At 42.8% G+C, this 23,350-nt stretch overlaps 1 protein-coding gene across 1 annotated transcript in view; it reads left to right on the top strand.

Annotated features, from left to right (window-relative positions):
• The first annotated feature begins 3,442 nt into the window (after window positions 1–3,442).
• LOC309548188 (uncharacterized protein) overlaps window positions 3,443–23,350 on the top strand; it is a 103,609-nt gene continuing 83,701 nt past the window's right edge. Inside the window, exons 1-4 of the mRNA XM_082248144.1 lie at window positions 3,443–3,767; window positions 9,815–10,073; window positions 11,654–11,817; window positions 15,907–16,123. Coding sequence (XP_082104270.1) covers window positions 3,449–3,767; window positions 9,815–10,073; window positions 11,654–11,817; window positions 15,907–16,123 — 959 coding nt within the window. The 5' untranslated portion in view covers window positions 3,443–3,448. The remainder of the gene's footprint in view (window positions 3,768–9,814; window positions 10,074–11,653; window positions 11,818–15,906; window positions 16,124–23,350) is intronic.

The following is a 23,350-nucleotide window of genomic DNA, read 5'->3' as shown; positions in this document are numbered from 1 at the left end:
CAATAAAACTTCTGGGTAATTCTCTCCCGGGTTTTTTCTGCTCCCAAATGTCCCCCAAGAAGGTGCCCATGGGCCAGTTCTAAAACCATCTTGCGGTATGGTTTAGGCACTACCAGATGCTCAAGGGTGTCCTCTATCCTCTGTGACACTCGATATAACAGGTCCCTTTCAATAATGAAGTAAGGGAGGGCAATCCTCTCGTCAGGGTTAACTAACTCCCCATCTATCTTCACTACATTCTCCCGGGCTCTTAGAAATGTGGGGTCCCTCAATTGCTCAGTGATAAAATTTTCTCGGTGCACCTCGAGGTCATCAAACTCTATCGGCCGCTGTTCCTCTTCTGAGGTAGCAGGCTTCTCCCTACAGACTGGTGTTTCCCCTGCTAAGACTGAGAACGGAAACTCAGGAGAATCCTCCCAGTTAGAGGATTCTGGAGTAGATGTTTCAGGCTTAGAAGAACCACCTACTGGGCAATCTGGGCAATCCCAGAGTTCCCAGAACTTTGGGAAATCCCTTCCCATAATGGCGTCATGTGGCAGTTTGGGAACTAAACCCACTTGGTGACACAAGTTACCGAGGGAGGTTTCAAAGGAAACCGTAGTCACCGGATATTCTCGAGTGTCCCCATGTACACAAACTACAGCCATTTTCCTAGGATGTAAGGTTTTTCCCACCACTAGATCACTTTTCACTAAGGTGACCAGGCTACCTGAATCCAACAATACCACAACATCTTTACCATCTAAGCACATTCTATATAAAGGTTTCTCATTCCCTTTTACTGCAGTGCATGTGGTTGCAAAAAGGGACTGTCGTCTCTCTGTCAGAAAGTCACACTGCATGGGTTCATCACCCGCTGGGCAAACCGCTGCTACATGTCCCTCTTCCCGGCAACGGTAACAAATCAACCTTCTGGTCCTCTCCTGTGGAATGGGTCTTCCAGGCCGCTCTCGCTAAACATTAGCAGTAGTCCGGATAATACCTCTAGTTGCTCTTTGGTCCCTCTCTCCACCCCCATCCCTTGATGCAGTCTTACCCATAGGTGGGGAGTGTCTGGTCTTGGGGTGAAAAGTCTGTGCGTCTCTGGGGAAAGAGGTCAAATTCTCTGTTGTTAGGTACCTTTCGACCAGGTCTACTAGTTTGTCTGTGGTTTCCGGACCACCATGGCTCACCCATTTCTGCAGGGTGTTAGGAAGAGACCTAAGAAATTTGTCCATGACTACTCGTTAAAAAATTTTTGGTCCGGACAGAATTTCTGGCTGCAGCCATTTCCTAGCCAAATGGATGAGGTCATACATCTGTGACCGAGGTGGCTTCCTCAGCTGATAACTCCAATTGTGGACCCGCTCAGCACGGACATCCAAGGTTACCCCAAAACTTGCCAATATTGCCTCTTTTAATCGATCATAGTTTTTTGCATCTGCAAGCTCCAAATCAAAATATGCCTTTTGGGCTTCTCCAGATAATAGGGGGGCCACTAGTCCAGTCCACTGTTCTTTAGGCCAACTCTCTTTCTCCGCTGTTCTTTCAAACGTGGTCAGAAACATCTCAGGGTCATCATCTGCAGTCATCTTTGGCAATAAATGGTTTACCCGAAAAGTCGGTATGTTACTGGCCTGACTCCCAGCCTCAGTCTGCTGTCTCTGAAGCTGTTTCACGATGGCCTCCATTTGCTGCTGGTGTCTCTGTTCCAGGCCTACAATGCTCTCTTGGTGAGCCTGTTGTTGAGCTGCAAGGCTCCGCTGAAAACCCGCATTTGTCTGCTGTTGATTTGCATTTGCTATAGCCAGTTATTTCAGTATCTCCTCCATTTTGGGTTTACTTGAACTGCCCGCGGCACTCCACCATGTGTAAGGGGTTGGCTCGGTAGCGGATGTGGGTGACCCCTTGGGTGGGTTCGTTACACAGAGAGACAGCCGAGGAGTGGTTGAAAACAACGGTCTATGGTTTATTCTTGCAATTTGCTGGAAACAAGTGCAAGCATCCAAACAGCATAAATCAAACAAACATAAAATAAACCCTGGCCACTTGGGGCATCTACCTTCACAACACAGGAACCTACCTATGGTGTCTGTCCCAACCTACTGTTGGGCAGACACTGCAGATCATACAGCAGAAAACCAATAGTCTATTTGTTTTCTTTTCACACAGGAAAAGTCAACACCACCTCACCTTCAGAAGTCTTTCTCAGCTCACTGCTCTCCTTAATGCACAAAGCCTCAGGATGCAGCAATCAGTAGTCATCCTCTGGATAACTTATAGAGGCCTTAATTGCCTCATTCTAAATAGCTGAAGCTTTCCAACGTCCTTAAACCTTTCTGGCTACCTCTGCAGCCGACACCTGATAGTAATTGGTGAATTGTCTAAACAAGGCAGAAATGTATCTCCCGTCTGTGACAACACCCACAGATTTACCTAACTTCCTGTCACAACATATATATGTGTATATCATAAATACCTGTATATCGTCTACAAACTATGGGTTATTTTTATTTATTTTTTACTGGCGGCGATCAGGGACTTATAGCAGGTCTGCGATATTGAGGCGGACATTCTGACACGGACACTTTTTGGTAACCAGTGACACTAATACAGTGATCAGAGCTAAAAAATGCACGGTCACTGTACTAATGACACTGGCTGGGAAGGGGTTAACATCAGGGACAATCAAAGGGTTACTGTGTGCTTAGCCAGTATTTTACTATACTGTGTTAGGTTATTTTACTATAGGTAGAGATGGAATTTGCTCCCTGCTTTGTAGGGACACAAACTTCATCCCTTCCCCCCTGTCAGAATGGTGATCTGGCTTGTTTACACAGAATGTTGTTTTTTCCCTCATTCATATTTAGTGCCGGGTCACACATATGCGATGTCAGACATTGCGTGTGATTCGCATCGCACGGCTGTGCAAATCACATATGATGTCTGTACAATGCAAATTCAGCCATGCAGATTGCATGGCTGAACTTGGATCGCATTCGGACCAAAGTCGCACAGGACCCTTTTTTTTGTCTGCTCCAGATTTAGATCACATGGGTGTTCACACCTATGCGATCCGATTCCTGCTCAAACTGACAGTTCGCACTGCGTTATGCCCACTAATCTGGGGGTGTCGTTAACTTTCTATTGACACTCCCAGCAGTTTGCATATGGCAGTGTGAACTGCCTGCGAGTCGGATGCGATGCGGGAACCCGCAGTGGGTTCGCAGGGTTCCCGCATCGCACCAATGTGAACCGGCAGATTATTCTTCAGTGCAGGTGCATCCATCTTTCCTTCCTCAGATCAGTTTTCTCTCTGCTTCTGTATATTCGTATAACTAAATATCACCCAGTTAGGGTTTATATATAATGTACCTACCTGTAATGATAGAATAAAAATCAAAAATGATTATTATTAATCTAATTACTCTTTCTGTATTTCCTCATTGCAGTGAGCTAACACACTGTCATGTGCCTGTGGCTTCCTCTGATGGTAGTGTTTGGTTTGATCCTTCTGTACAGATGGTACCGACAAAGTCTTATACTGAAAAACCTTACAGATAAATATGTCCTTATCACTGGATGTGACACCGGATTTGGGAACCTATTGGCGAAGCAGCTAGACAAGCGAGGCATGAAAGTTTTGGCAGCATGTCTGACTCCGCAAGGGGCTGAGAAGCTAAAAGGGGAGACTTCAAGCAGACTACATACAGTCTTAATGGATGTTACTGACAGCGAAAGTGTGAAATCTACTGCTAAGTGGTCTGCTGAAATTGTTGGAGATGCAGGTTAGTGATCATCAGTAAATCTATTTTATCTTGGTCTAAAATTGCTCTGAAAGTTCTTCTCCTTCAAAAAGGGTTCATTGGCGGCAGAGGGTGGAGAGAGGACCAATATAAGGGATTTTCTTCCTGCCCCTCACTCTCCTTAAAATGGTAGTAAACTCTGGAGAAAAAATAAATAAATCCAGTCCCCTGCAAGCTAATGTCATAATATGCTAGTATACACTGTCTATCAGAATACAGTAAAACCTTGGTTTGAGAGTAACTTGGTTTGAGAGCGCTTTGCAAGACAAGCACATTTTTTAAATAAATTTTGACTTGATATACAAGCGATGTCTTGATATACAAGTAGCGTCATGTATAAAAAAGAAGAGAGGAGCCTCTAAAGTGTAGCAATATAAAGGTTCAATATTTAGCAACTCACATGGTTGATGATTAAAACAGGCACATCTAAGTATGCAGGCATCTGGGGTAAAGCTGTCCACATAGACCATCCTCCGCACTGCCATCTTCATTATCCCTTCCACGCTGCACTCCACGAGTGATTCAAAGCCTCACTTTCAGATCACTCTACTGCAGGCTATTCTTCCCGGTCATGATTGTAGACTGACAGTGGTGAGAGCCGGGGGTTCAGAAGATGGTCTATGTGGACAGCTTTACCCCGGATGCCTGCATACTTAGGTGTGCCTCTTTAATCATCAACCATGTGAGTTGCTAAATGTTGAACCTTCATTAAATGTAACCATATTGCTACACTTAGAGGCTCCTCTCATCTCTCTTATATTCTGTAGCTCTGCTAGATTTTGCTTCTAATCCCCTTGGGAAGGCTGCATATTGTGGATGGACATTTTATGGTTACACAACCTATCACATTGCTATAATCTTTGTATGTAGACTATAAACTGAAGGACTTGTGGAACGAATCATCTGAGTTTCCATTATTTCTTATGGGGAAATTCGCTTTGATATAAGAGTGCTTTGGATTACAAGCATGTTTCCAGAACGAATTATGCTCGCAATCCAAGGTTTTACTGTATTAGGAAACACTTACCCAAAATGAAGCCCTCCAGAGGCACGCTGTCACAGCTGACAGGGCTTCCGAAATCTTTACCTGGTCTTCCTTTCCGGGTTCTGTACGTCATTCCGTGCACTGGGTCTGGGGCACATGTACCACTGGCGACCTGCTCCCTCTGTGATTAGACAGAGCAGGAGCCAATCAACAGGTCACGGCGGACTTGATGTTCGCTGGCTTCCGGCAATCGTTCGTGAGAGAGGCAGAGCGGCGGTTTGTCTATGTAAACAAGGCAGACCGCAAGAGGGGAAGATGGAAATCTTCTGTTTCTGCTAAGCAGGAATACGGATCTCTGTCTTCCCCCAGTCAAATCACCCCCCTCCCCCCACAGTTAGAAAGCACTCCCAGGGAACCCATTTAACCCTTTGATCGTCCCTGATGTTAACCCTTACCCTGCCAATGCCCTGCCAATGTCATTAGTACAGTGACAGTGCATATTTTTGACACTAATCACTGTATTGGTGTCACTGGTCCCCCAAAAATGTAACTTTGTGTCAGATTTGTGACCGCCATTACTAATAAAAATGATTTTTGCGCAAACCAATCAATATACGCTAATTGGGATTTTTTTTTGTTACCAAAAACATGTAGCAGAATACATATTGACCTAAATTGATGAAGAAATTTGATTTTTAAAATTTTTTTTATTGGATTTTTTTTTTAGCAAACATTTTTTTTCAAAATTGTCGGTATTTTTTGTTTATAGAGCAAAAAATAAAAAACGCAGGAGTGATCAAATACCACCAAAAGAAAGCTCTATTTGTGGGACATAAATTTTTTGGGTACAGCGTCGCGCGACTGCGCAATTGTCAGTTAAAGTAACGCAGTGCCGAATCGCAAAAAACGGCCTGGTTACGAAGGGGAGGTAAACCTTCCGGGGCTAAAGTGGTAAAAGTGATACTAAAGTCACATTTTTTTTTTTTTTTGCTTCAAAATAACAAACATGTTATACTCTTTTGCACAGAGCAGCCCAGATCTTCCTCATCACGGGTGCCTCCTGGCCCCTCCCTCCCGCTGAGTGCCCCCACAGCAAGCAGTTTGCTGTGGGGACAGCCCAGTCGCTGTTCTGTGTGTCCATTCAGACACAGAGCCGTGTCACAGCCCGCCCCCTCTCTCCTCATGGGCTAACTGACTTTGATTGACAGCAGCAAGATCCTATGGTGCTGCGTTGCTGTCTCAGCCAATGAGAAGGGAGAGTCCTGGACAGCTGAGACTCTGGTGCAACATCGCTGGATTGAGGGATTGAGATGAGGCTCAGGTAAGTGTTAGGGGGGCTGAGGGGGGCTGCTGTACACAGAAGGTTTTTTTTATCTTAATGCATATGCATTAAGATAAAAAAAACCTTCTGACTTTAGAACCACTTTAATAGCCATAATCTGTTTTTCTCAAATACTGTTTCCTTTAATATTTTTCTTGTATTGTCTTCCAGGAACTCCCAAACCAATCTGTTTCCATCCTCATTTCCATTGGTTTGGAATGAGCAGTGCACAATAGTTGCATCATTTGCACTGCTCTATGCACACAATAAATCCCATAGTCTAAAGTTCTTAGTACATCTCGGGAGGCAGCATGAGGGAGTGGCAGAGGCGTACCTAGGGTCTCCAGCGCCCTTGGCGAGAAGCTGTATCGGCGCCCCCCCCCCCCCCCCCAATTATTAAAGAGTTAGATATTCTGTTGTTTGTCTTTTTACATCAATTTCTATACATTTTTAATCGTCTGCGTATCCATTAAAGATAATTTTTAGGTTATACAGTCCTTTTTTCAATTGTTTTGACTCAGAAGCAGATATTGCATATAAGCATAGTAGTCAGATGAGATTCAGGCTAAATAGAGCTTTCTTTTGGTGGTATTTAATCACTACTGGGGTTTTTATTTTTTATGTTTTTTTGCTGAACAAACAAAAAAAAGACCAAAAAATGTAAAAAAAAACAAAAAAAAAAAAAAACACTGTTTTTTAGTTTGTTATAAGATTTTGCAAACAGGTAATTGTTCTCCTTCAATAATGTGCGCTAATGAGGCGGCACTGAAGGGCCCTGATAAGGTGGCACCGATATATATATATATACTGTATATATATATATATACATATATATATATATATATATATATATATATATATATATTTATTTATATATTTATTTATATAGAGTGCAGTATAGAGGATGCCATATCCTGTGTATATATATATATATATAGTGCATTATAGAGGAGGCCACATCCTGCATATATATATATATATATATATATATATATATATACACACAGGATGTGGGCTCCTCTATAATGCACTATATATATATAAAATATATACACACAGAATATGGCATCCTCTATACTGCACTATATATATATATATATATATATATATATATATACACACATATACACACACAGGATATGCCATCCTGTATGCTGCACTATATATATACACAGGATGTGGGCTCCTCTATAATGCACTATATATATATATATATATATATATATATATATATATATACACACACAGAATATGGCATCCTCTATACTGCACTATATATATACACACACACACAGGATATGCCATCCTCTATGCTGCATATATATATATATATATATATATATATATATATATATATATAGTGCAGTATAGAGGATACCATCCTGTGTATATATATATATATATATATATATATATATATATAGTGCATTATAGAGGAGTATATATATATGCAGGATGTGGCCTCCTCTATGCTGCACTATATATATATACTGTATACATAATATATATACACACAGGATATGGCATCCTCTATGCTGCACTATATATACAGTATATATACACACACACAGGATATGGCATCCTCTATGCTGCACTATATATATACATATGTATAGTGCAGCACAGAGGATGGCATATCCTGTGTGTATATTTTATGTATATATATATATATATACAGGATATGGCGTCCTCTATACTGCACTATATATATACTGTATATAGATATATCTACATTAAATTTTAAAAAATGTCTTCTTCTTTAAGCTCCAATGGTACCTGGGAGCCAGCCAGCTAAGCTTCCGTCACTGAATGGCAGTGTAGAGTGCAGCATTCACTATTCATCCTCCATGACACCGGCAGCCTGCTGAGCCTGGAGCTAGGAGCCTGCTGATGACGAGTTATGTGGGCGGAGCCCTTTGACGAGGGGAGACGTCGGCCCGCCCATCGCACCGAGCCTCCGACACACACACACAGTCACAGACAGTCTTGTGGACAGCGAGCTCCAGGCGGGCTGTTTCCGAGATTGGAGCGAAGCGAGGGGGGGGTGCGCCATCCGCGGTGCCCGGGGGGGCGCAGGCTGAACGGAGGACTGGGAGGAGCAGTAAGTCACTGCTTCCACACTACACTGGCAGTGATTTTCCGCCCCCCCCCTCGGCCTGCGCCCCTGGCGGGGGCCGTTCTGGCCAACCCCACGGTACGCCCCTGGGGAGTGGCCATGTTCTTACAAACAGTTGGACCATGGAGAATTTTCTAGCCAGCTCCCAACAGGAGGTTAGATCACATCAGAAAAAAACATTTTTTTTTTCAAGATTTGGAGGAGGCTGAGAGCAATAGAAGGTACTTTTTTTTTAGTTACGAATACATACTTAAAGGGTACACCGATGGTGCAAAACCCCCACCCCCCATATGTCATTTCCTGCTTGTGTGATTGGCTCACTGATTTTCCCAGAAGTCTATACTAAGATACAAATCAGATTTCAGGCATCCCCTGCAACAAAAATGTCATTTTGGTGAGATACTCCCAGTAGGAAATCACATCTAAAAAAGGAGCAGGTGCAGCAGCTGATAGATAATTAAGAAACCACTCCCAATAAACTCACTTCTGCACATGGGCCCAGAGAAACACAGAGAAAAACAAAGTTTTTCAAAATCCTTGTGATGTACATAGATCACCCAGAGGGGAATGTTTTTTATTCCTCAACAAGTGGAGTTACCGTTTAAATATTTTTTTAAACCAAAGTTTAGTGTCACTTTAAGTAATAAAGGAAGTATATTAAAAAAAAATAATAAACTATAATAAAATGGGTCAGATAATCCCTAAAAATATTTAAAAAAATAGACACATGCATCACCACATAAAACATATACATACATAAGTAAATGCAAACAACACATATTAGGTATCCCTGCAAAAGTCAGTGGTATATGAATAATTTTAGGGCTTTCACTTTAATTTATGTTATAATAATTTTGAAAACTCCGCTCTTCAGGGAAGCTTATTCTGCCTTTAGCTGGCAACTGAATTGTTTATTTCTCCCAGAGGTCCTACTCCTAGGTGAACTTGACTGTAGCTCATAAAAACACTATTTCCTGTGGTTGCAGTATTTTCCCACCTGTGTCCAGTCTCCATACCTTCTTTACATCTTCCGCTTGGGTCTTCTGTTCCTGACTATGCGCTGGCATGCTTGTCATAGCTTGGTGTAGACTTTTTCGGTTGTCAAGTCACTTCTTGCTGCCGAGGGAGTGAGCAGTCTTCTCACAAGATCAGTGTTCGTCCCTACTAGCAGGGAGTTCTTTTTAGCCCCAGGGGGGCGAGGGAACACCACCACTAAGTTATCAAAGGTCTCCGATTGCCCAGCTACAGAAGAGTCAAATGTCAACTCGATGGGTAAGTACCCATCATAGGGGAACTTCTGAGTCCCAATGACTCAGATCTCTGTCTTCCAATTTTTGTAGAGGTAAATGTTTCAGGTTTTAGAGCACTTACCTGTCCAGGGATCCTGCGGTGTTCTCACCCAAGCCGATTCTTAAATCCGCTCTCGGTGCTGGTGCCGCCATCTTGGGTAAGAGAAACCGGTAGTGAAGCCTTGCACTTTCACAGCTGGTTTCCTACTGCGCATGCTCTTTTATAAGTGGGCCGGCTGCTGAGAGGGCCAAACTTCTGGATACTGACAAATACATCAATCTTTCAATGTTTAATGCAATGTGTCCTTTATTTTGCAGGGCTCTGGGGTCTAGTGAACAATGCTGGTATTGCAACTGGATTTGCTCCTAATTTATGGCAAACAAAGGAGGATTTTATTAAGATGCTGAATGTAAATTTACTGGGAATGGTTGATGTGACTCTGAACCTGGCGCCCCTTATCATAAAGACAAGGGGGAGAATCATCAATGTCTCTAGTGCTGCAGGAAGAGTAGCCACGGTTGGAGGAGGATACTGCCCATCAAAATATGCTACACAAGCATTCTCTGACAGTCTAAGGTAATCTATTAGTACTACACTATAAATAACCCACTAGGTCCACAAGGCAGTCAAAACATACCCAAAATGTCCATAAATTAGCTTTGAATAGAGTGATGAGGAGTTGGAGCCTCTGTCATGTTTTTACTGCTTAATACAACAATCTTTCTTGCATGATACTACTCAAACACAAAATTTGTAACAGAGTGCTTGGAAAACAGTGTCACCATGCAGAACTGTAAACAAAAGAACTGCTAGCCCACCAGGTTCCACTTAAAAATGTTACTGAAGTTCCATACAGATCAAACCAATATGACGTTTCTATATATTTTGCATTCTGTATACAGGGAAGCTTTTAGCACTGAACCATCTAATTCTATGAATTAAAGTGGTTGTAAAGGCAGTTTTTTTTTTTTTATCTTTATGCATTAAGATAAAAAAAACTTTCTGTGTGCACCAGCCCCCCTCAGCCATCCGAATACTTACCTGAGTGACTCTGAGTCCATCTCAATCCACAAGAGTCTCGGCTGTCCAGGAGTCACCCTCCTCATTGGCTGAGACAGCAGCGAAGCGCCATTGGCTCCCGCTGCTGTCAAAGTCAATGAGCCAATAAGGAGAGAGAGGGGATGGGCCCAACCCGTGGCTCTGTATCTGAATGGACACACGGAGCTGCGGCTCAGCTTGGCTTGGGTACCCCCACAGCAGGTTGTTGGCTGTGGGGTCACTCAGCAGGAGGGAGCGGCAAGAAGCGCTGGCAAGGAACCTGAGAAGAGGAGGAACAGAGCTGCTCTGTACAGAGGAGGTAAGTATGACATGTTTGTCATTTTTAACCAAAAAAAAAAAAAAAAAAAAGACGGACTTTAGTATCCCTTTAAGCTACAATTGTGGTGGCAATAAAACCAGATTATGATCCTCTAGGTTACACCTCTGGGCCCACATCATTAGCCTATCTCAAAAGAGAAGTATGGGTTTAGCTAAAAAAATATATAAATAAAATATCTATCTATATATATATATATATATATATATACACACACTAATAGATCCGATCCAATCCAAGGCAGTCCTGACCTGTTTTTTGCATAGATAGATAGATAGATAGATAGATAGATAGATAGATAGATAGATAGATAGATAGATAGATAGATAGATAGATAGATAGATAGATAGATAGATAGATAGATAGATAGATAGATAGATAGATAGATAGATATTCACCAGATATACTCATCAGTCAGTACCTTATCTGTATCCCACCAGCTCTAGGACCGAGAACTGAGTAATTAAACATCACTGACTGCTCAGTTCTCGGTCTTCAGTCTGCAGAGAGTTGGTGACTGACAGTTTAATAAAAATATTTGACAAGAAAAAAAGTTATTAGTTCTGTCACATATGCTTTAAAGAAATTCTTTCAACACTAATCCCAACATTCAAATGTGAATATATTGTGGTGGTCACAAGAACAACTCTACAGCAAAGACTGGTCCATGTACATACAGTAGGTGTATGAGTTTTATAAATGTGATAACAATGATAAATAAGTATTGGTGATTTAGTGATATACGCTCTGATTATTTGTTCCTGGTTGCTTATATCTGCAGAAGGGAGCTTCGTGCTTTTGGGGTCAAAGTCTGCATAATAGAACCTGGATCTTATAAGACATCAATACTCGAGAAAGATCATCATATGAAAAACGTGCAGCAGCTATGGACTGATCTCCCTGAAAATATCAAAGAATTGTTTGGAGAACAGTATTACCAACAATGTAAGTGACACCTCTACTAACAATGAAAGAGTTAAAGTATTAGGCAAGTCATACAGTACATTATACAATTTTCTTTCCTTCAGCCACAGTTTGAAGGAAAGAAAATATCTAGATTCCTCAGTCCGTGTTGATTGAGTTATCCCCCCCTGCTGCCATCAGAATACAATGATCACTGGCGCTTATAGCCAGCAGTGATCGCTCTAAAATAATCAGACAGGCCGGTTGTACTGAAGTTGATCAATGGATCAGGAAGCAGCTTGAACCGGCTGAATTTCGACTTGTCCATGGCTAGCATTAAAAGCAAGAAAAGTATTATATTAGATTACATTAGTTTTCTTTTTTTCAGGGTTTTCTTTATTCCTCTATTTTTACCTGGTGACTCTGCCAATAACACACATCTAGTCCTAGGGGGTGACAACATCACACTTTGTACTGTGTGTATGGAAGAACAGCTTTGTCAGCCTAGGCTGCTCTCCCCATTTGGCTAACACCCCCCACCATAACATGGGCAGACAGTGTTCTAAATAATATGGTTTAGGGTTTCAGTTTAGTGTACAGCAAGTTGCACTTGATTTCTGGCACGATCAAGAGATATTTTTCTGTACTTGCAGGAAATGTATTTAGCCTTGGGATTCCTAATGTAACTGCTGGGGGGCAGGAATCATAGAACTAGTGCTACAACCCCCCCTTTAAAAAAACAAAAAACTTTCAGTCCTGATGACACCCTATCACACACACAAGGTGTCAGCAGAACACTTTAATAATTTTTTCAGTTTTATGTTTATGTTAGAAAATGTTTGTCTATACCTTTGACAGGGCTAGAAAAAGTAGAAAAAAGAATAAATGTAAGGAATTTCTCAATGGGGACACGGGCAGCTCAAAAATAGAGGAGTTTTGACATTTCCCTACTCTATCCAAAACATCAAGATTATCAGAAGAGAAAAGGTTTAGTTGGAGCTGCACTTGATTTGTCTGTTAAAATTGAAACGTGGGGGTGGGGGTTGTGTAATTGCTAATCTCCTTCTTAAAATGCTAACTGCTATAATGCTATGAAGACTCACTGGTGTCAATTACTTTCTGATCCATTGCCTGAGGCTCCATTCACACCTGGGCGTAGACATTTACTGGCATTTTTTTACTTTTTTTTGCAGCTTTTTACCAGCTTTTCTAATGTGTTTTAGAAGTGTATTACAAGCGCTTTACAGCTTCAGACTTTTTTGTTTAGCCAATAGAAAGCGATAGGGGGAGGAGAGGGAGAAGAAATTAGGGGAGGCGAGCTGCTATTAGAGTGTAAAACGCTCATAAACTGCTCAAATCAGGCATTTCTATTGAAGTCTATGGGGGTCAAAAATGCTTGTAAACTACCAAAAAAAAAGCTTGCGTACTTTGAGCTTCAGGGGTTTTGCTTCAGGTAACAGAACGCTCATATGTGAACAGGCGCCATTGAAATTAATAGGATTTGGCTTGTTGAACATTTTATAGCTACCAGCTTTAAGCAGAAACACCCTCAGGTGTTAACGGGGGCCTTCTCTGACTTCACAAATGTGAATCAGATGTCCTTTTCTGAAAACTTGTTTGTATACAAAATAGAGAAGCATGAGAGTCAGCATAACAATCAGGCAATGGGATTCTTTAGAGTGGGATAGGTTAGAACCCCCTGTTAAGTGATTTTTTTTTTGGGGGGGGGGGGGGGCTTTTTTTGGAATTTATTTTTAAAATTCCCATCACTTTCTGTCCTACTGATAATGGTCACCAGGACACAAAGAAATGGTAAATGCCCAGTTAAGGGGCGCCAATAGTTGTAAAAACACTGTCCAGCTTTCAAAACAGGTTTTTAGTTTAATTGTCAGGCCCCGTTCACACTGGGGCGACGCTACTTTGCCAGGCGACCTCATAGGTCGCGGCGCGCTGCCTGCACCGTGGCCTCGGAGCGGCCGGCACGGACTTCATAACATTGAAGTCTATGTAGGTCGCTCCAGGTCGCCCCAAAGAAACTCCGGACCCTTTTTCTAAGTCGGAGCGACTTGTGTCGCTCCTATTCGAACGGGTCTGCAGCTTCTCTATGGAAGGCGACCTACGGCGACCTGTCAGGCGACCAGGTCGCCCCAGTGTGAACGGGGGCTCATACATGTAGGCCACTGGCGGCTTCCCCACAGCCTGGTTACAAGATTGTAAGAGATCAGCGCTGTCCTCCCTAGTATCTGGGACACCCTGTATTTTGGACGCATCCCCAGCATCACTGGAACGAGTGCTCTCTCCGAGAGGGATTCCAGCATGAGGAGGAAACTATTCAGTTTCAGGGAGTATATGACACGGGGGTCACTCAATGAAACTGGAGGAGAAGGGGTTTTTCACTATCAGGGCAGTAAGGATGTGGAACTCTCTTCCACAAATCGGTGGTGTCAGCGGGAAGTACTGATAGTTTTAAAAACTCTTAGATGGGCATCTTAGCGAGCACATTATACAGGGATATGGGATATGATTTTTGACATGAGCACACACACGTAGAACTGGATGAACTGCTGTCTTTATTGAACCATACAAACTATGTAACTAAGACATGTGCAATTGTGCAGTGCATGTTCTCTCCCCATGTCTCTGCAGCCACTGAACTCAATCATTTTTAAAAAGCTGCACAGTGTTTTTAAAACTATTGGGCCCAGTGGTGCTGGTGCAGTTTTAAGATGGTGGGGTGCCAGATCCCGCCCTTCATTTGTGACCCCTCCCACTTCTCAGAAGCCCCACCCACACCACATAGACTCCACCCACTCCGTTCCAACCTTCTTTTTGGGATTATATATGCATTTATGCAGGACTACATGCACAATACAAAAATAAAACATAATCTGCTATGGAATGAAAATACTATGCATCTTCAATCATACTGGAAATAACACCCTCTCAGGCATTGAAAACATGCTAGACCACTTTTGTGCACAGGGTTAAACTGTCGGCATCTGATGGGACTACATAGTTATCAAACTGGTACTTTCCTCATCTATCAAACTGCAGCCCAAGGGTAGAACTAGAAAATAAATTACAAATGCTACTTTAGTATTATCAGCTACAAAACCGGTCTTGAGACTGCATTTCACTGAAATATTAGACTAAAAGTAGATCAAATGATTTCATAAGAGAAGATGATTTAGCATCAGAGGCTTGTAATATTTTAATGTTGCTATATGTATTACTAGAAAAGCATTTGTTATGCCTGCATATGGGTGAGTCTGTGCCTCAATCTAGACCCACTATTTTGTTTCGGCACAAAGCATTTTCAGTTTACTCTTTCTGCTCCCTCCAATCAGCCAGGGAGGTCATGCCACCCTCAGCCAGAAGATGGAGCTTCAATACTTTTGCAGCAAACAAAAGGGGTGATTCTGATTCCTCCTTCCTTCAGTCAGGCAGCCCCACAACCCGATCTGAACTCAACGAGAACTGAAAGAGAGAACTAAACTCACACACTCATCCTGACTCATGAGCAGTTGCGGCGGGTGGGTCGGTCTGTGCTTCTCTGACCGTGCGTCTCCTCCCTCCTCCTCCTCATTAGCCAATAAGATCGATTCTCCTTTTGGTCAATCGGGAAATCGGGAAAGGGGTCTCACGACCCGCTTCCTGATTGGCTGGGAGGAGAATCAGTGTGACAATAGCGAATATTCATTTGCTATTGTCACACAACTGGGTGGGCTCAGGGCGTAGTGCTCTGCGCCCCAAGCCAACCCCTTTTTGAAGCCTATTGGAGCCTCTGGCTCTAATCATGTGCTTCAAAAAAAAAAATCTGCATGTAGATTAGGGGACCAGATGCATGGATGGCGGGGCAGTGCCCCTGCGCCCCTAATGGATGGGAAGCCACCGATTGGGCCCCTTGACTACATGGTACATTATATAACAAATGTGAACTTACATTAGACAAAGGAGGAGCAGTTACCCAGAGCCAGAAAGAATTTTCCATTACAACAGATTTTTGATTGTTTTCCTTGGACTTTTAAACAACACCTTTTATGTATTATATAAGTAAGCAGAATTTGAGCTTGTTTTTGTTCTACAATAGAGTCAATACCAGTAGTTTTATGTATTTTTTCTTTCATACAGATGTCAAGGGTTTAATGTTTCTGCTTAACCTATCCAGCCCCAAGATCCATCAAGTGCCAGACTGTATGGAGCATGCATTGACTGCAGTTCATCCCTGGACAAGATACGCACCTGGCTGGGACTTCAAGTTCTACTACCTCCCTATATCCTATCTCCCTACTGCCATCTCTGATTACATAATTTGTCGCTCTTCACCCACACCGGCTCAAAAACTGGAGTGATTGCATCCATTTTTTTTTTTTAAATATACTTTATTTTATATAAAAATATCTAAAAAACAAAATACTTATTTGGGGTACATTCTACCCTTTACTGCAACGCAGCGTATAAATACAATACAGTACCAATCACACAATGAATACATTCACCCTGTGGTATGATGCCTAACATGTTGTGCAGAGCAGAGTTCCCTGAACCATCACATCATTCATGACGCCGCTTGCCCCCCAAAAAGCATTGCGCAAGACAAATTAATAAACTAATGGTGCACTGTCTGACATGTAGTGCCCGAGTTGAACTCCTGCCCCACTAATCCTATAAGGCACCGCAATTAAAACAAGGCATGAAATATTCTCAACATTTGCAATACAATTCAATAAGCAACGGGTGTGATCGGGGGGGGGGGGGGGGAGATGTATGGAAGAAGGATGAGGGAGGGGAAATACTTCATAGGCCCAAAGGATTATTGAAAGGACAAAGGGAGAGTGGGAAAAGGGGAAATCTTCAGACGTCCTCTTTGTCTTTGAAGTCCATCATGTTATAGTCTCTGAGCAGACTAAACAGCCCTCATCCTCTCCCGCTGGTGCACCATAAAACGTCCTTAAAGCAATACCCTGCCAGGTACCATCAATGTCCTCCTGAGCACAAGTCTCACAGAATAGTCAATTCAGCACACCAAAGTGTGTGATGGCTGTCTGTGGCACAAAGTCCTTGAGCTCTGGTTCCAAGGTCCTTAACAGGTTCTGAGCAAAGGGGCACTCCCAGAAAATGTGCAGAGCAGTTTCCTTCTGGATGATGATGTACAGTATCTGCTCAGATTTCTGGCATGCATAAATGTCCTGAGTGGCAACCCCTTGGAGTGATTGCATCAGTATTCTCAAGAACCTAAACATACATATATTGCTACTGGTCATAAGACCATTGCACAGACCTTTATAATAGGGAAAAAAATGTGTATGTGATAAGAGGGTGCCAACCCAGATAACATTTATTGGCTGCCCCTTTAAGTGTAAACAACACTAAAGAACAAACATAATATAAGAAGGTAGGCACTACTCCTTTAGAGCCCATTCACACTAGCGCGACTTGTCAGCCTGACAAGTCGCGGTATGTCGCGGTCCATTGAGTAGTACAGGACCCGTTCTAATAGGAGCGACACAAGTCGCTCCGACTTAGAAAAAGGGTCCTGTACTACTTTGGGGCGACCTCGGAGCGACTTGCATAGACTTCCATTATGTGAAGTCCCTGCAAGTCACGCCGAAGTCGCGGTGCACGCGACTTCACAGGTCGCCCCCCGAAGTCGGATCGCCCCAGTGTGAACCGGCTCTTAGGATCAGTGACATAAACACCAAACAAATATGAATACAATTAGGAATAAACAACGAACGTCTACATGAATTATTAAATAGCAAAATATACAATAATCAAATAATGTCCATAAAGTGTATAGATGTCTTCCCGACCACCGTGCCTTTAAGTGACAATGGAAAATGACTTCTTCCTTAACCCCTTTTTGTCTGCCCCACGTACATTTACTGTGGGGCGACGGCTTCCTCTGCGCATAATCATGCACAGGTACATGATTCTGCACTTCAGGGTCTGGGGCATGCACACGGGCCGCCAGCGATCGGCTCTCACTGTGAATGGACACAGCGGGAGCCAATCAGCGGGTCAATGTCATTCGGGAGAGGTGAAGAATAGCGGTCTGTCTATGTAAACAAGGCAGATCACCGTTCTGTTAGTAGGGGAGGTAGAGATCCTGCGTTGCAAAGCAGAAACACAGATCTCAGCCTTCCCACAGCAAAAACACATCCCCCACAGTTAGTTATCACTCTAGGCACACAGTTAACACTTTGATTGCCCCTGATGTTAACCCCTTCTCTGCCAGTGTCATTCGTACAGTGACAGTGCATATTTTTAGCACTGATCACTGTATTAGTGTCACTGGTCCCCAAAAAAGTGTCACTGGGTGTCCAATTTGTCCGCCGCAATGTCGCATTCCCGCTACAAGTCGCTAATCGATATCATTACTAGTATAAAAAAAAATCATTTTATTTATTTTATTGTTTTTACTAGCTACCAAACATTTGTAGCAGAATACATATTTAAATTCTAAATTGATGAAGAAATTTGAGTTTTACATTTTTTTAATTGGGTATGTTGTATAGCAGAAAGTAAGAAATAATGTTTTGGATTTTTTTTTTCAAAATTGGTGGACTTTTTTTTTTGTTTATAGCGCAAAAAACAACCGTCCTAAAGCACATTTACTGCTACATGGCAGCCGCACTGCGCAGAATCAGGTATATATACAGTATCTGACAAAAGTAATTACACCCCTCACATTTTTGTAAATATTTTATTATATCTTTTCATGTGACATCACTGAAGAAATGACACTTTGCTACAATGTAAAGTAGTGAGTGTACAGCTTGTATAACAGTGTAAATTTGCTGTCCCCTCAAAATAACTCAACACACAGCCATTAATGTCTAAAACGCTGGCAACAAAAGTGAGTACACCCTAAGTGAAAATGTCAAATATGGGCCCAAATTGTCAATATTCTGTGTGGCCACCATTATTTTCCAGCACTGCCTTAACCCTCTTGGGTATGGAGTTCACCAGAGCTTCACAGGTTGCCACTGAAGTCCTCTTCCACTACTCCATGACGACATCACGGAGCTGGTGGATGTTAGAGACCTTGCGCTCCTCCACCTTCCATTTGAGGATGCCACACAGATGCGCAATAGGGTTTAGGTTTGGAGACATGCTTGGCCAGTCCATCACCTTTACTCTCAGCTTCTTTAGCAAGGCAGTGGTCGATTTTGAGGTGCGTTTGGGGTCTTTATCATGTTGGAATACTGCTCTGCGGCCCAGTCTCCGAAGGGCAGGGATCATGCTCTGCTTCAGTATGTCACAGTGTATGTTGGCATTCATAGTTCCCTCAATGAATTGTAGCTCCCCAGTGCCAGCAGCACTCATGCAGCCCCAGACCATGACACTCCCACCACCATGCTTGACAATAGCCAAGACACCCTTGTCTTTGTACTCCTCACCTGGTTGCCGCCACACACGCTTGACACCATCTGAACCAAATAGGTTTATCTTGGTCTTATCAGACCACAGGACATGGTTCCAGTAATCTATGTCCTTAGTTTGCTTGTCTTCAGCAAACTGTTTGCGGCTTTCTTGTGCATCATCTTTAGAAGAAGCTTCCTTCTGGGATGACAGCCATGCAGACCAATTTGATGCAGTGTGCGGCATATTGTCTGAGCACTGACAGGCTGACCCCCCATCCCTTCAACTTCTGCAGAAATGCTGACAGCACTCATGCGTCAATTTCCGAAAGACAACCTCTGCAGCAATGCTGGCAGCACGCATACTTTTATTTCCCAAGGACAACCTCTGGATAGGACGCTGAGCATGTGCACTCAACTGCTTTGGTTGACCATGGCGAGACATGTTCTGAGTGGATCCTGTCCTGTTAAACCACTGTATGGTCTTGGCCATTGTGGTGCAGCGCAGTTTCAGGGTCTTGGCAATCTTCTTATGGCCTAGGCCATCTTTATGTAGAGCAACACTTCTTTTTTTTTCAGATCCTCAGAGAGTTCTATGCCATGAGGTGCCATGTTAAACTTCCAGTGACCAGTATGAGAGAATAACAGTGATAGCACCAAATTTAATACACCTGTTCCCCATTCACACCTGAGACCTTGTAACACTAACAAGTCACATGACACCGGGGAGGGAAAATGGCTAATTGGGTCCAATTTGGACATTTTCACTTAGGGGTGTACTCACTTTTGTTGCTAGCAGTTTAGACATTAATGGCTGTGTGCTGGGTTATTTTGAGGGAACAGCAAATTTACACTGTTATACAAGCTGTACACTCACTACTTTACATTGTAGCAAAGTGTCATTTCTTCAGTGTTGTCACATGAAAAGAAGTAATAAAATATTTACCAAAATGTGAGGGGTGTATTCACTTTTGTGAGATACTGTAAGTCATTCTGCACTTCCGGGTATCTGGCACGAGTACGATGGCTCGCTCCCACTGTGATTTTACACAGCGGGTCCAATGGGCCTGATTTCTGCTGGCACCCCCTGATTGTTCAGTACACAGAAAGAACTGGAGTCTGTCTATATATACAAGGCAGATTGCCGTTCTGTTAGTACCGAAGGCATGGATCTTGTGTTCCTGTAAAACAGAAACACTAATCCATGTCTTTCACTAGTAAAAGCACCTCCCACACTACACTAAAACACGTCTAGGCACACAGGTAACACTTTGATCGCCCCTAATGTTAACCCCTTCCCTACCAGTGTCATTAGTACAGTAAAAGTGCATATTTTTAGCATTGATCACTGTAATAATGTCACTGGCCTCCAAAAAAGTGTCAGTTAGATGTCTGATTTGTCAATATCGCAGTCCCCTATAGCTATAAGTAGCTGAGATTTTTGTAGATGCTTTAACGTTTGCGCTAATCAATCAATATATTGAGATATATTGATTGAGATCCTTATTTGGGATTTTATTTTTTCAAATATATGTAGCAGAATACATATTGGCCTAAATTGATGAAGAATTTAGATTTTTTTTCATTTATTTTATTGGTTATGTTTTATAGCAGAAAGTAAAAAATATAGTTTTATAGCGCAAAAAAAAAAAAAAAACATAGAGGTGATCAAATACCACCAAACAAAGCTCTATTTGTGGCAAAAAAAGACATACATTTTATTTAGGTACAGTGTCACAAGACCGCGCAATTGTCAGTTAACCACTTTACCTCCAGCCACTGTGCTGCTACTGCGGCACAGTGGCTCGTTATCGTCCAGCGACGTAGACCTACGTCGCTGGACTCCTCCCCCTGTAGGCGGCGCTCGTGCGCCCCCGGAGGCGCGCTCCCACTGTTTTCATTCACAGCGGGAGTCGGGCCAGGGAATCTAGTTTGGAGTGACAGGGAGTGACAGATCGGAGTGTTCAGCATAGCTGAACATCCGATCTGTCCCTGGCTCACTCAGTCACCTCCCCCCCCACACGTTAGTAAGCACCAGGCATACATTAACCCCTCCCTCTCCAATAAAATTAACCCCTTCCCTGCCAGTGTCATTTTTACAGTAACAGTGCATATATATAGCACTGATTACTGCAGTAATGTCACTGGTACCCCCAAAAGTGTCAAAAATGTCAGTCAAGGGTCCGATCTGTCCGCCGCAATGTCGCAGTCCCGCAAAAAAAAAAAAAAATCGCAGATCGCCGCCATTACTCGTTAAAAAAAAAAACAAAAAAAAAATGACAGAAATGTTTCCCTTAGTTAGTAAACGCAATAACTTTTGCCCAAACCAATCAAAATATGCTTATTGCGATTTTTTTACCAAACATGGGTAGCAGAAAACAAATTGGCCAAAAATTTAAAAAAAATTAGATTTTTACATATTTTTTGGGAGGAATTTCATATAAAAAAATGTTAAAAATATTGTTATTTTTTCAAAATAAATGCTCTTTTTTTGTTTATAGCGCAAAAAGTTAAAAATCGCACAGGTGATCAAATACCACCAAAAGAAAGCTCTATTTGTGGTAAAAAAAGGACGTGAATTTCGTTTGGGTACAGCGTCGCACGACCGCGCAATCGTCAGTTAAAGTCGCACAGCGCCGAATCGCAAAAAGTGGCCTGGACGTAAGACAGCAAAATCCTCCGGTGGTAAAGTGGTTAAAATAACGCAGTGCTGTAGCTCAAAAAATGGCCTGGTGAGGAAGGAGGGTAAACTTTCCGGAGGTGCAGTGGTTAAATGAGAAGTACAGTCAAAGCTCATTTGGCTGTACTTCTCTTGTGGATCACAGCAGTGCAGTTTGTTTTGCACTCTTGTGACTCATTTTCAGCAGAGAGTGGGCTGAAGTCTGCTCTCTGCTGATGTCACAGAGTCGATCCAGGCTCGGGCGTCATCAAGATCATAGAGTTGGGATCCGCCCACATGCCTGGACCGGCACCCGGCTCACCCTGTCAGTGAGCCGCTGAGAGCCTGAGGAAGCTGCTCCCCACACCCCCTTCTCAGCCCAGCGCTCCAGTGAGAGAAGAGGGGGACAGAGCCGAGAGCTGTGAGAACCGAGCAATCGACAGTGTTTGATCGCTTCATTCTCAGTGTAGAGGCGCCGGGGGACAGATGCAGCATCGAACCAATGCTGCATCCACCCAGGTAAGTATGCATGTATAAAATAAATAAATAAATACATTTCTTATAAAGCGGAGTTCCGGGCACAAAATCGATATTTTTTTTTTGTGCCCCTCCGCTAGGTAGACATCACCTGAAAAGGAATTGGATAGTTTTTTTTTTTTTTTTGTTTACTCACCTTGTAAATGAAGATCGTAAATACTCACCTCAGAGTACTTCCTCCCTCAGCGCCGCGGCTCACCCGTCACTTCCTCCTTTGCGATGATTCCTGGGAGCTGAACGTCATCGCTCCCAGGAATCAATGCGACGGCACCGGCCCCGCTCGTCACTTCCGGGCGACGCCGCATTCCCCTGCTAAACAGCTTCTGGGCATGCCCAGAAGCTGTGGAGGAATGCGGCGCCGTACCGGAAGTGACGAGAGGGGCCCGATGCAGGCGCATTCTGGGACAAGAAGACGCGGAAGAAGACACAGAAGAGGACCGCGCCGGCTTCAGCTGCCCACAAGAGAGATGGAAACGCTGTGGAAGAAATTTTATAAGTAAGTATTTCTTCTAAAAGGTAAGTGCGAACCGGGACAGATCAGAGGCTAGCCATTGTGGAATGTACTAGCCCTGACTGTCCCGGGGGTATGTTCAGTGAAAAATGGTTTCTGTGCCCGGAACTCCGCTTTAAGAAAGAAGTGATTTTGCATTGTCACTTAAAGTCACCGTAGTCAGGAAGACATCTATACACTTTATGAACATTATTTCATTATTGTATATTTTGCTATTCTAATAATTCATGTGGACATTTGTTGTGTATTCTTAATTGTATTAAAAATTTGTTTGGAGTTTACGTCAATGAATCCTAAAGCATACCTCCCACCTGTCCCTGATTTCGAGGGACTGTCCCTGAATTGAAACAAAGTCTCTCTATCCCTCTTTCCTCTTCATTTGTCCCTCATATAGTTGTATATAAAATGCACTATTTATCTTTCAAATAGTGTTTCCCAGTGCTAAACCTTTCATCCAATTTCTAAATTGCTGCATTTGTAAATGTCAAAAGCCAATATAAGCAA

The sequence above is a fragment of the Pelophylax lessonae genome, assembly GCF_965119305.1.
Source record: "Pelophylax lessonae genome assembly, chromosome: 2".
NCBI lineage: Eukaryota > Metazoa > Chordata > Amphibia > Anura > Ranidae > Pelophylax > Pelophylax lessonae.
Note: the sequence above shows the minus strand (reverse complement) of the source record. Positions and strands in the feature narration are given on the sequence as shown.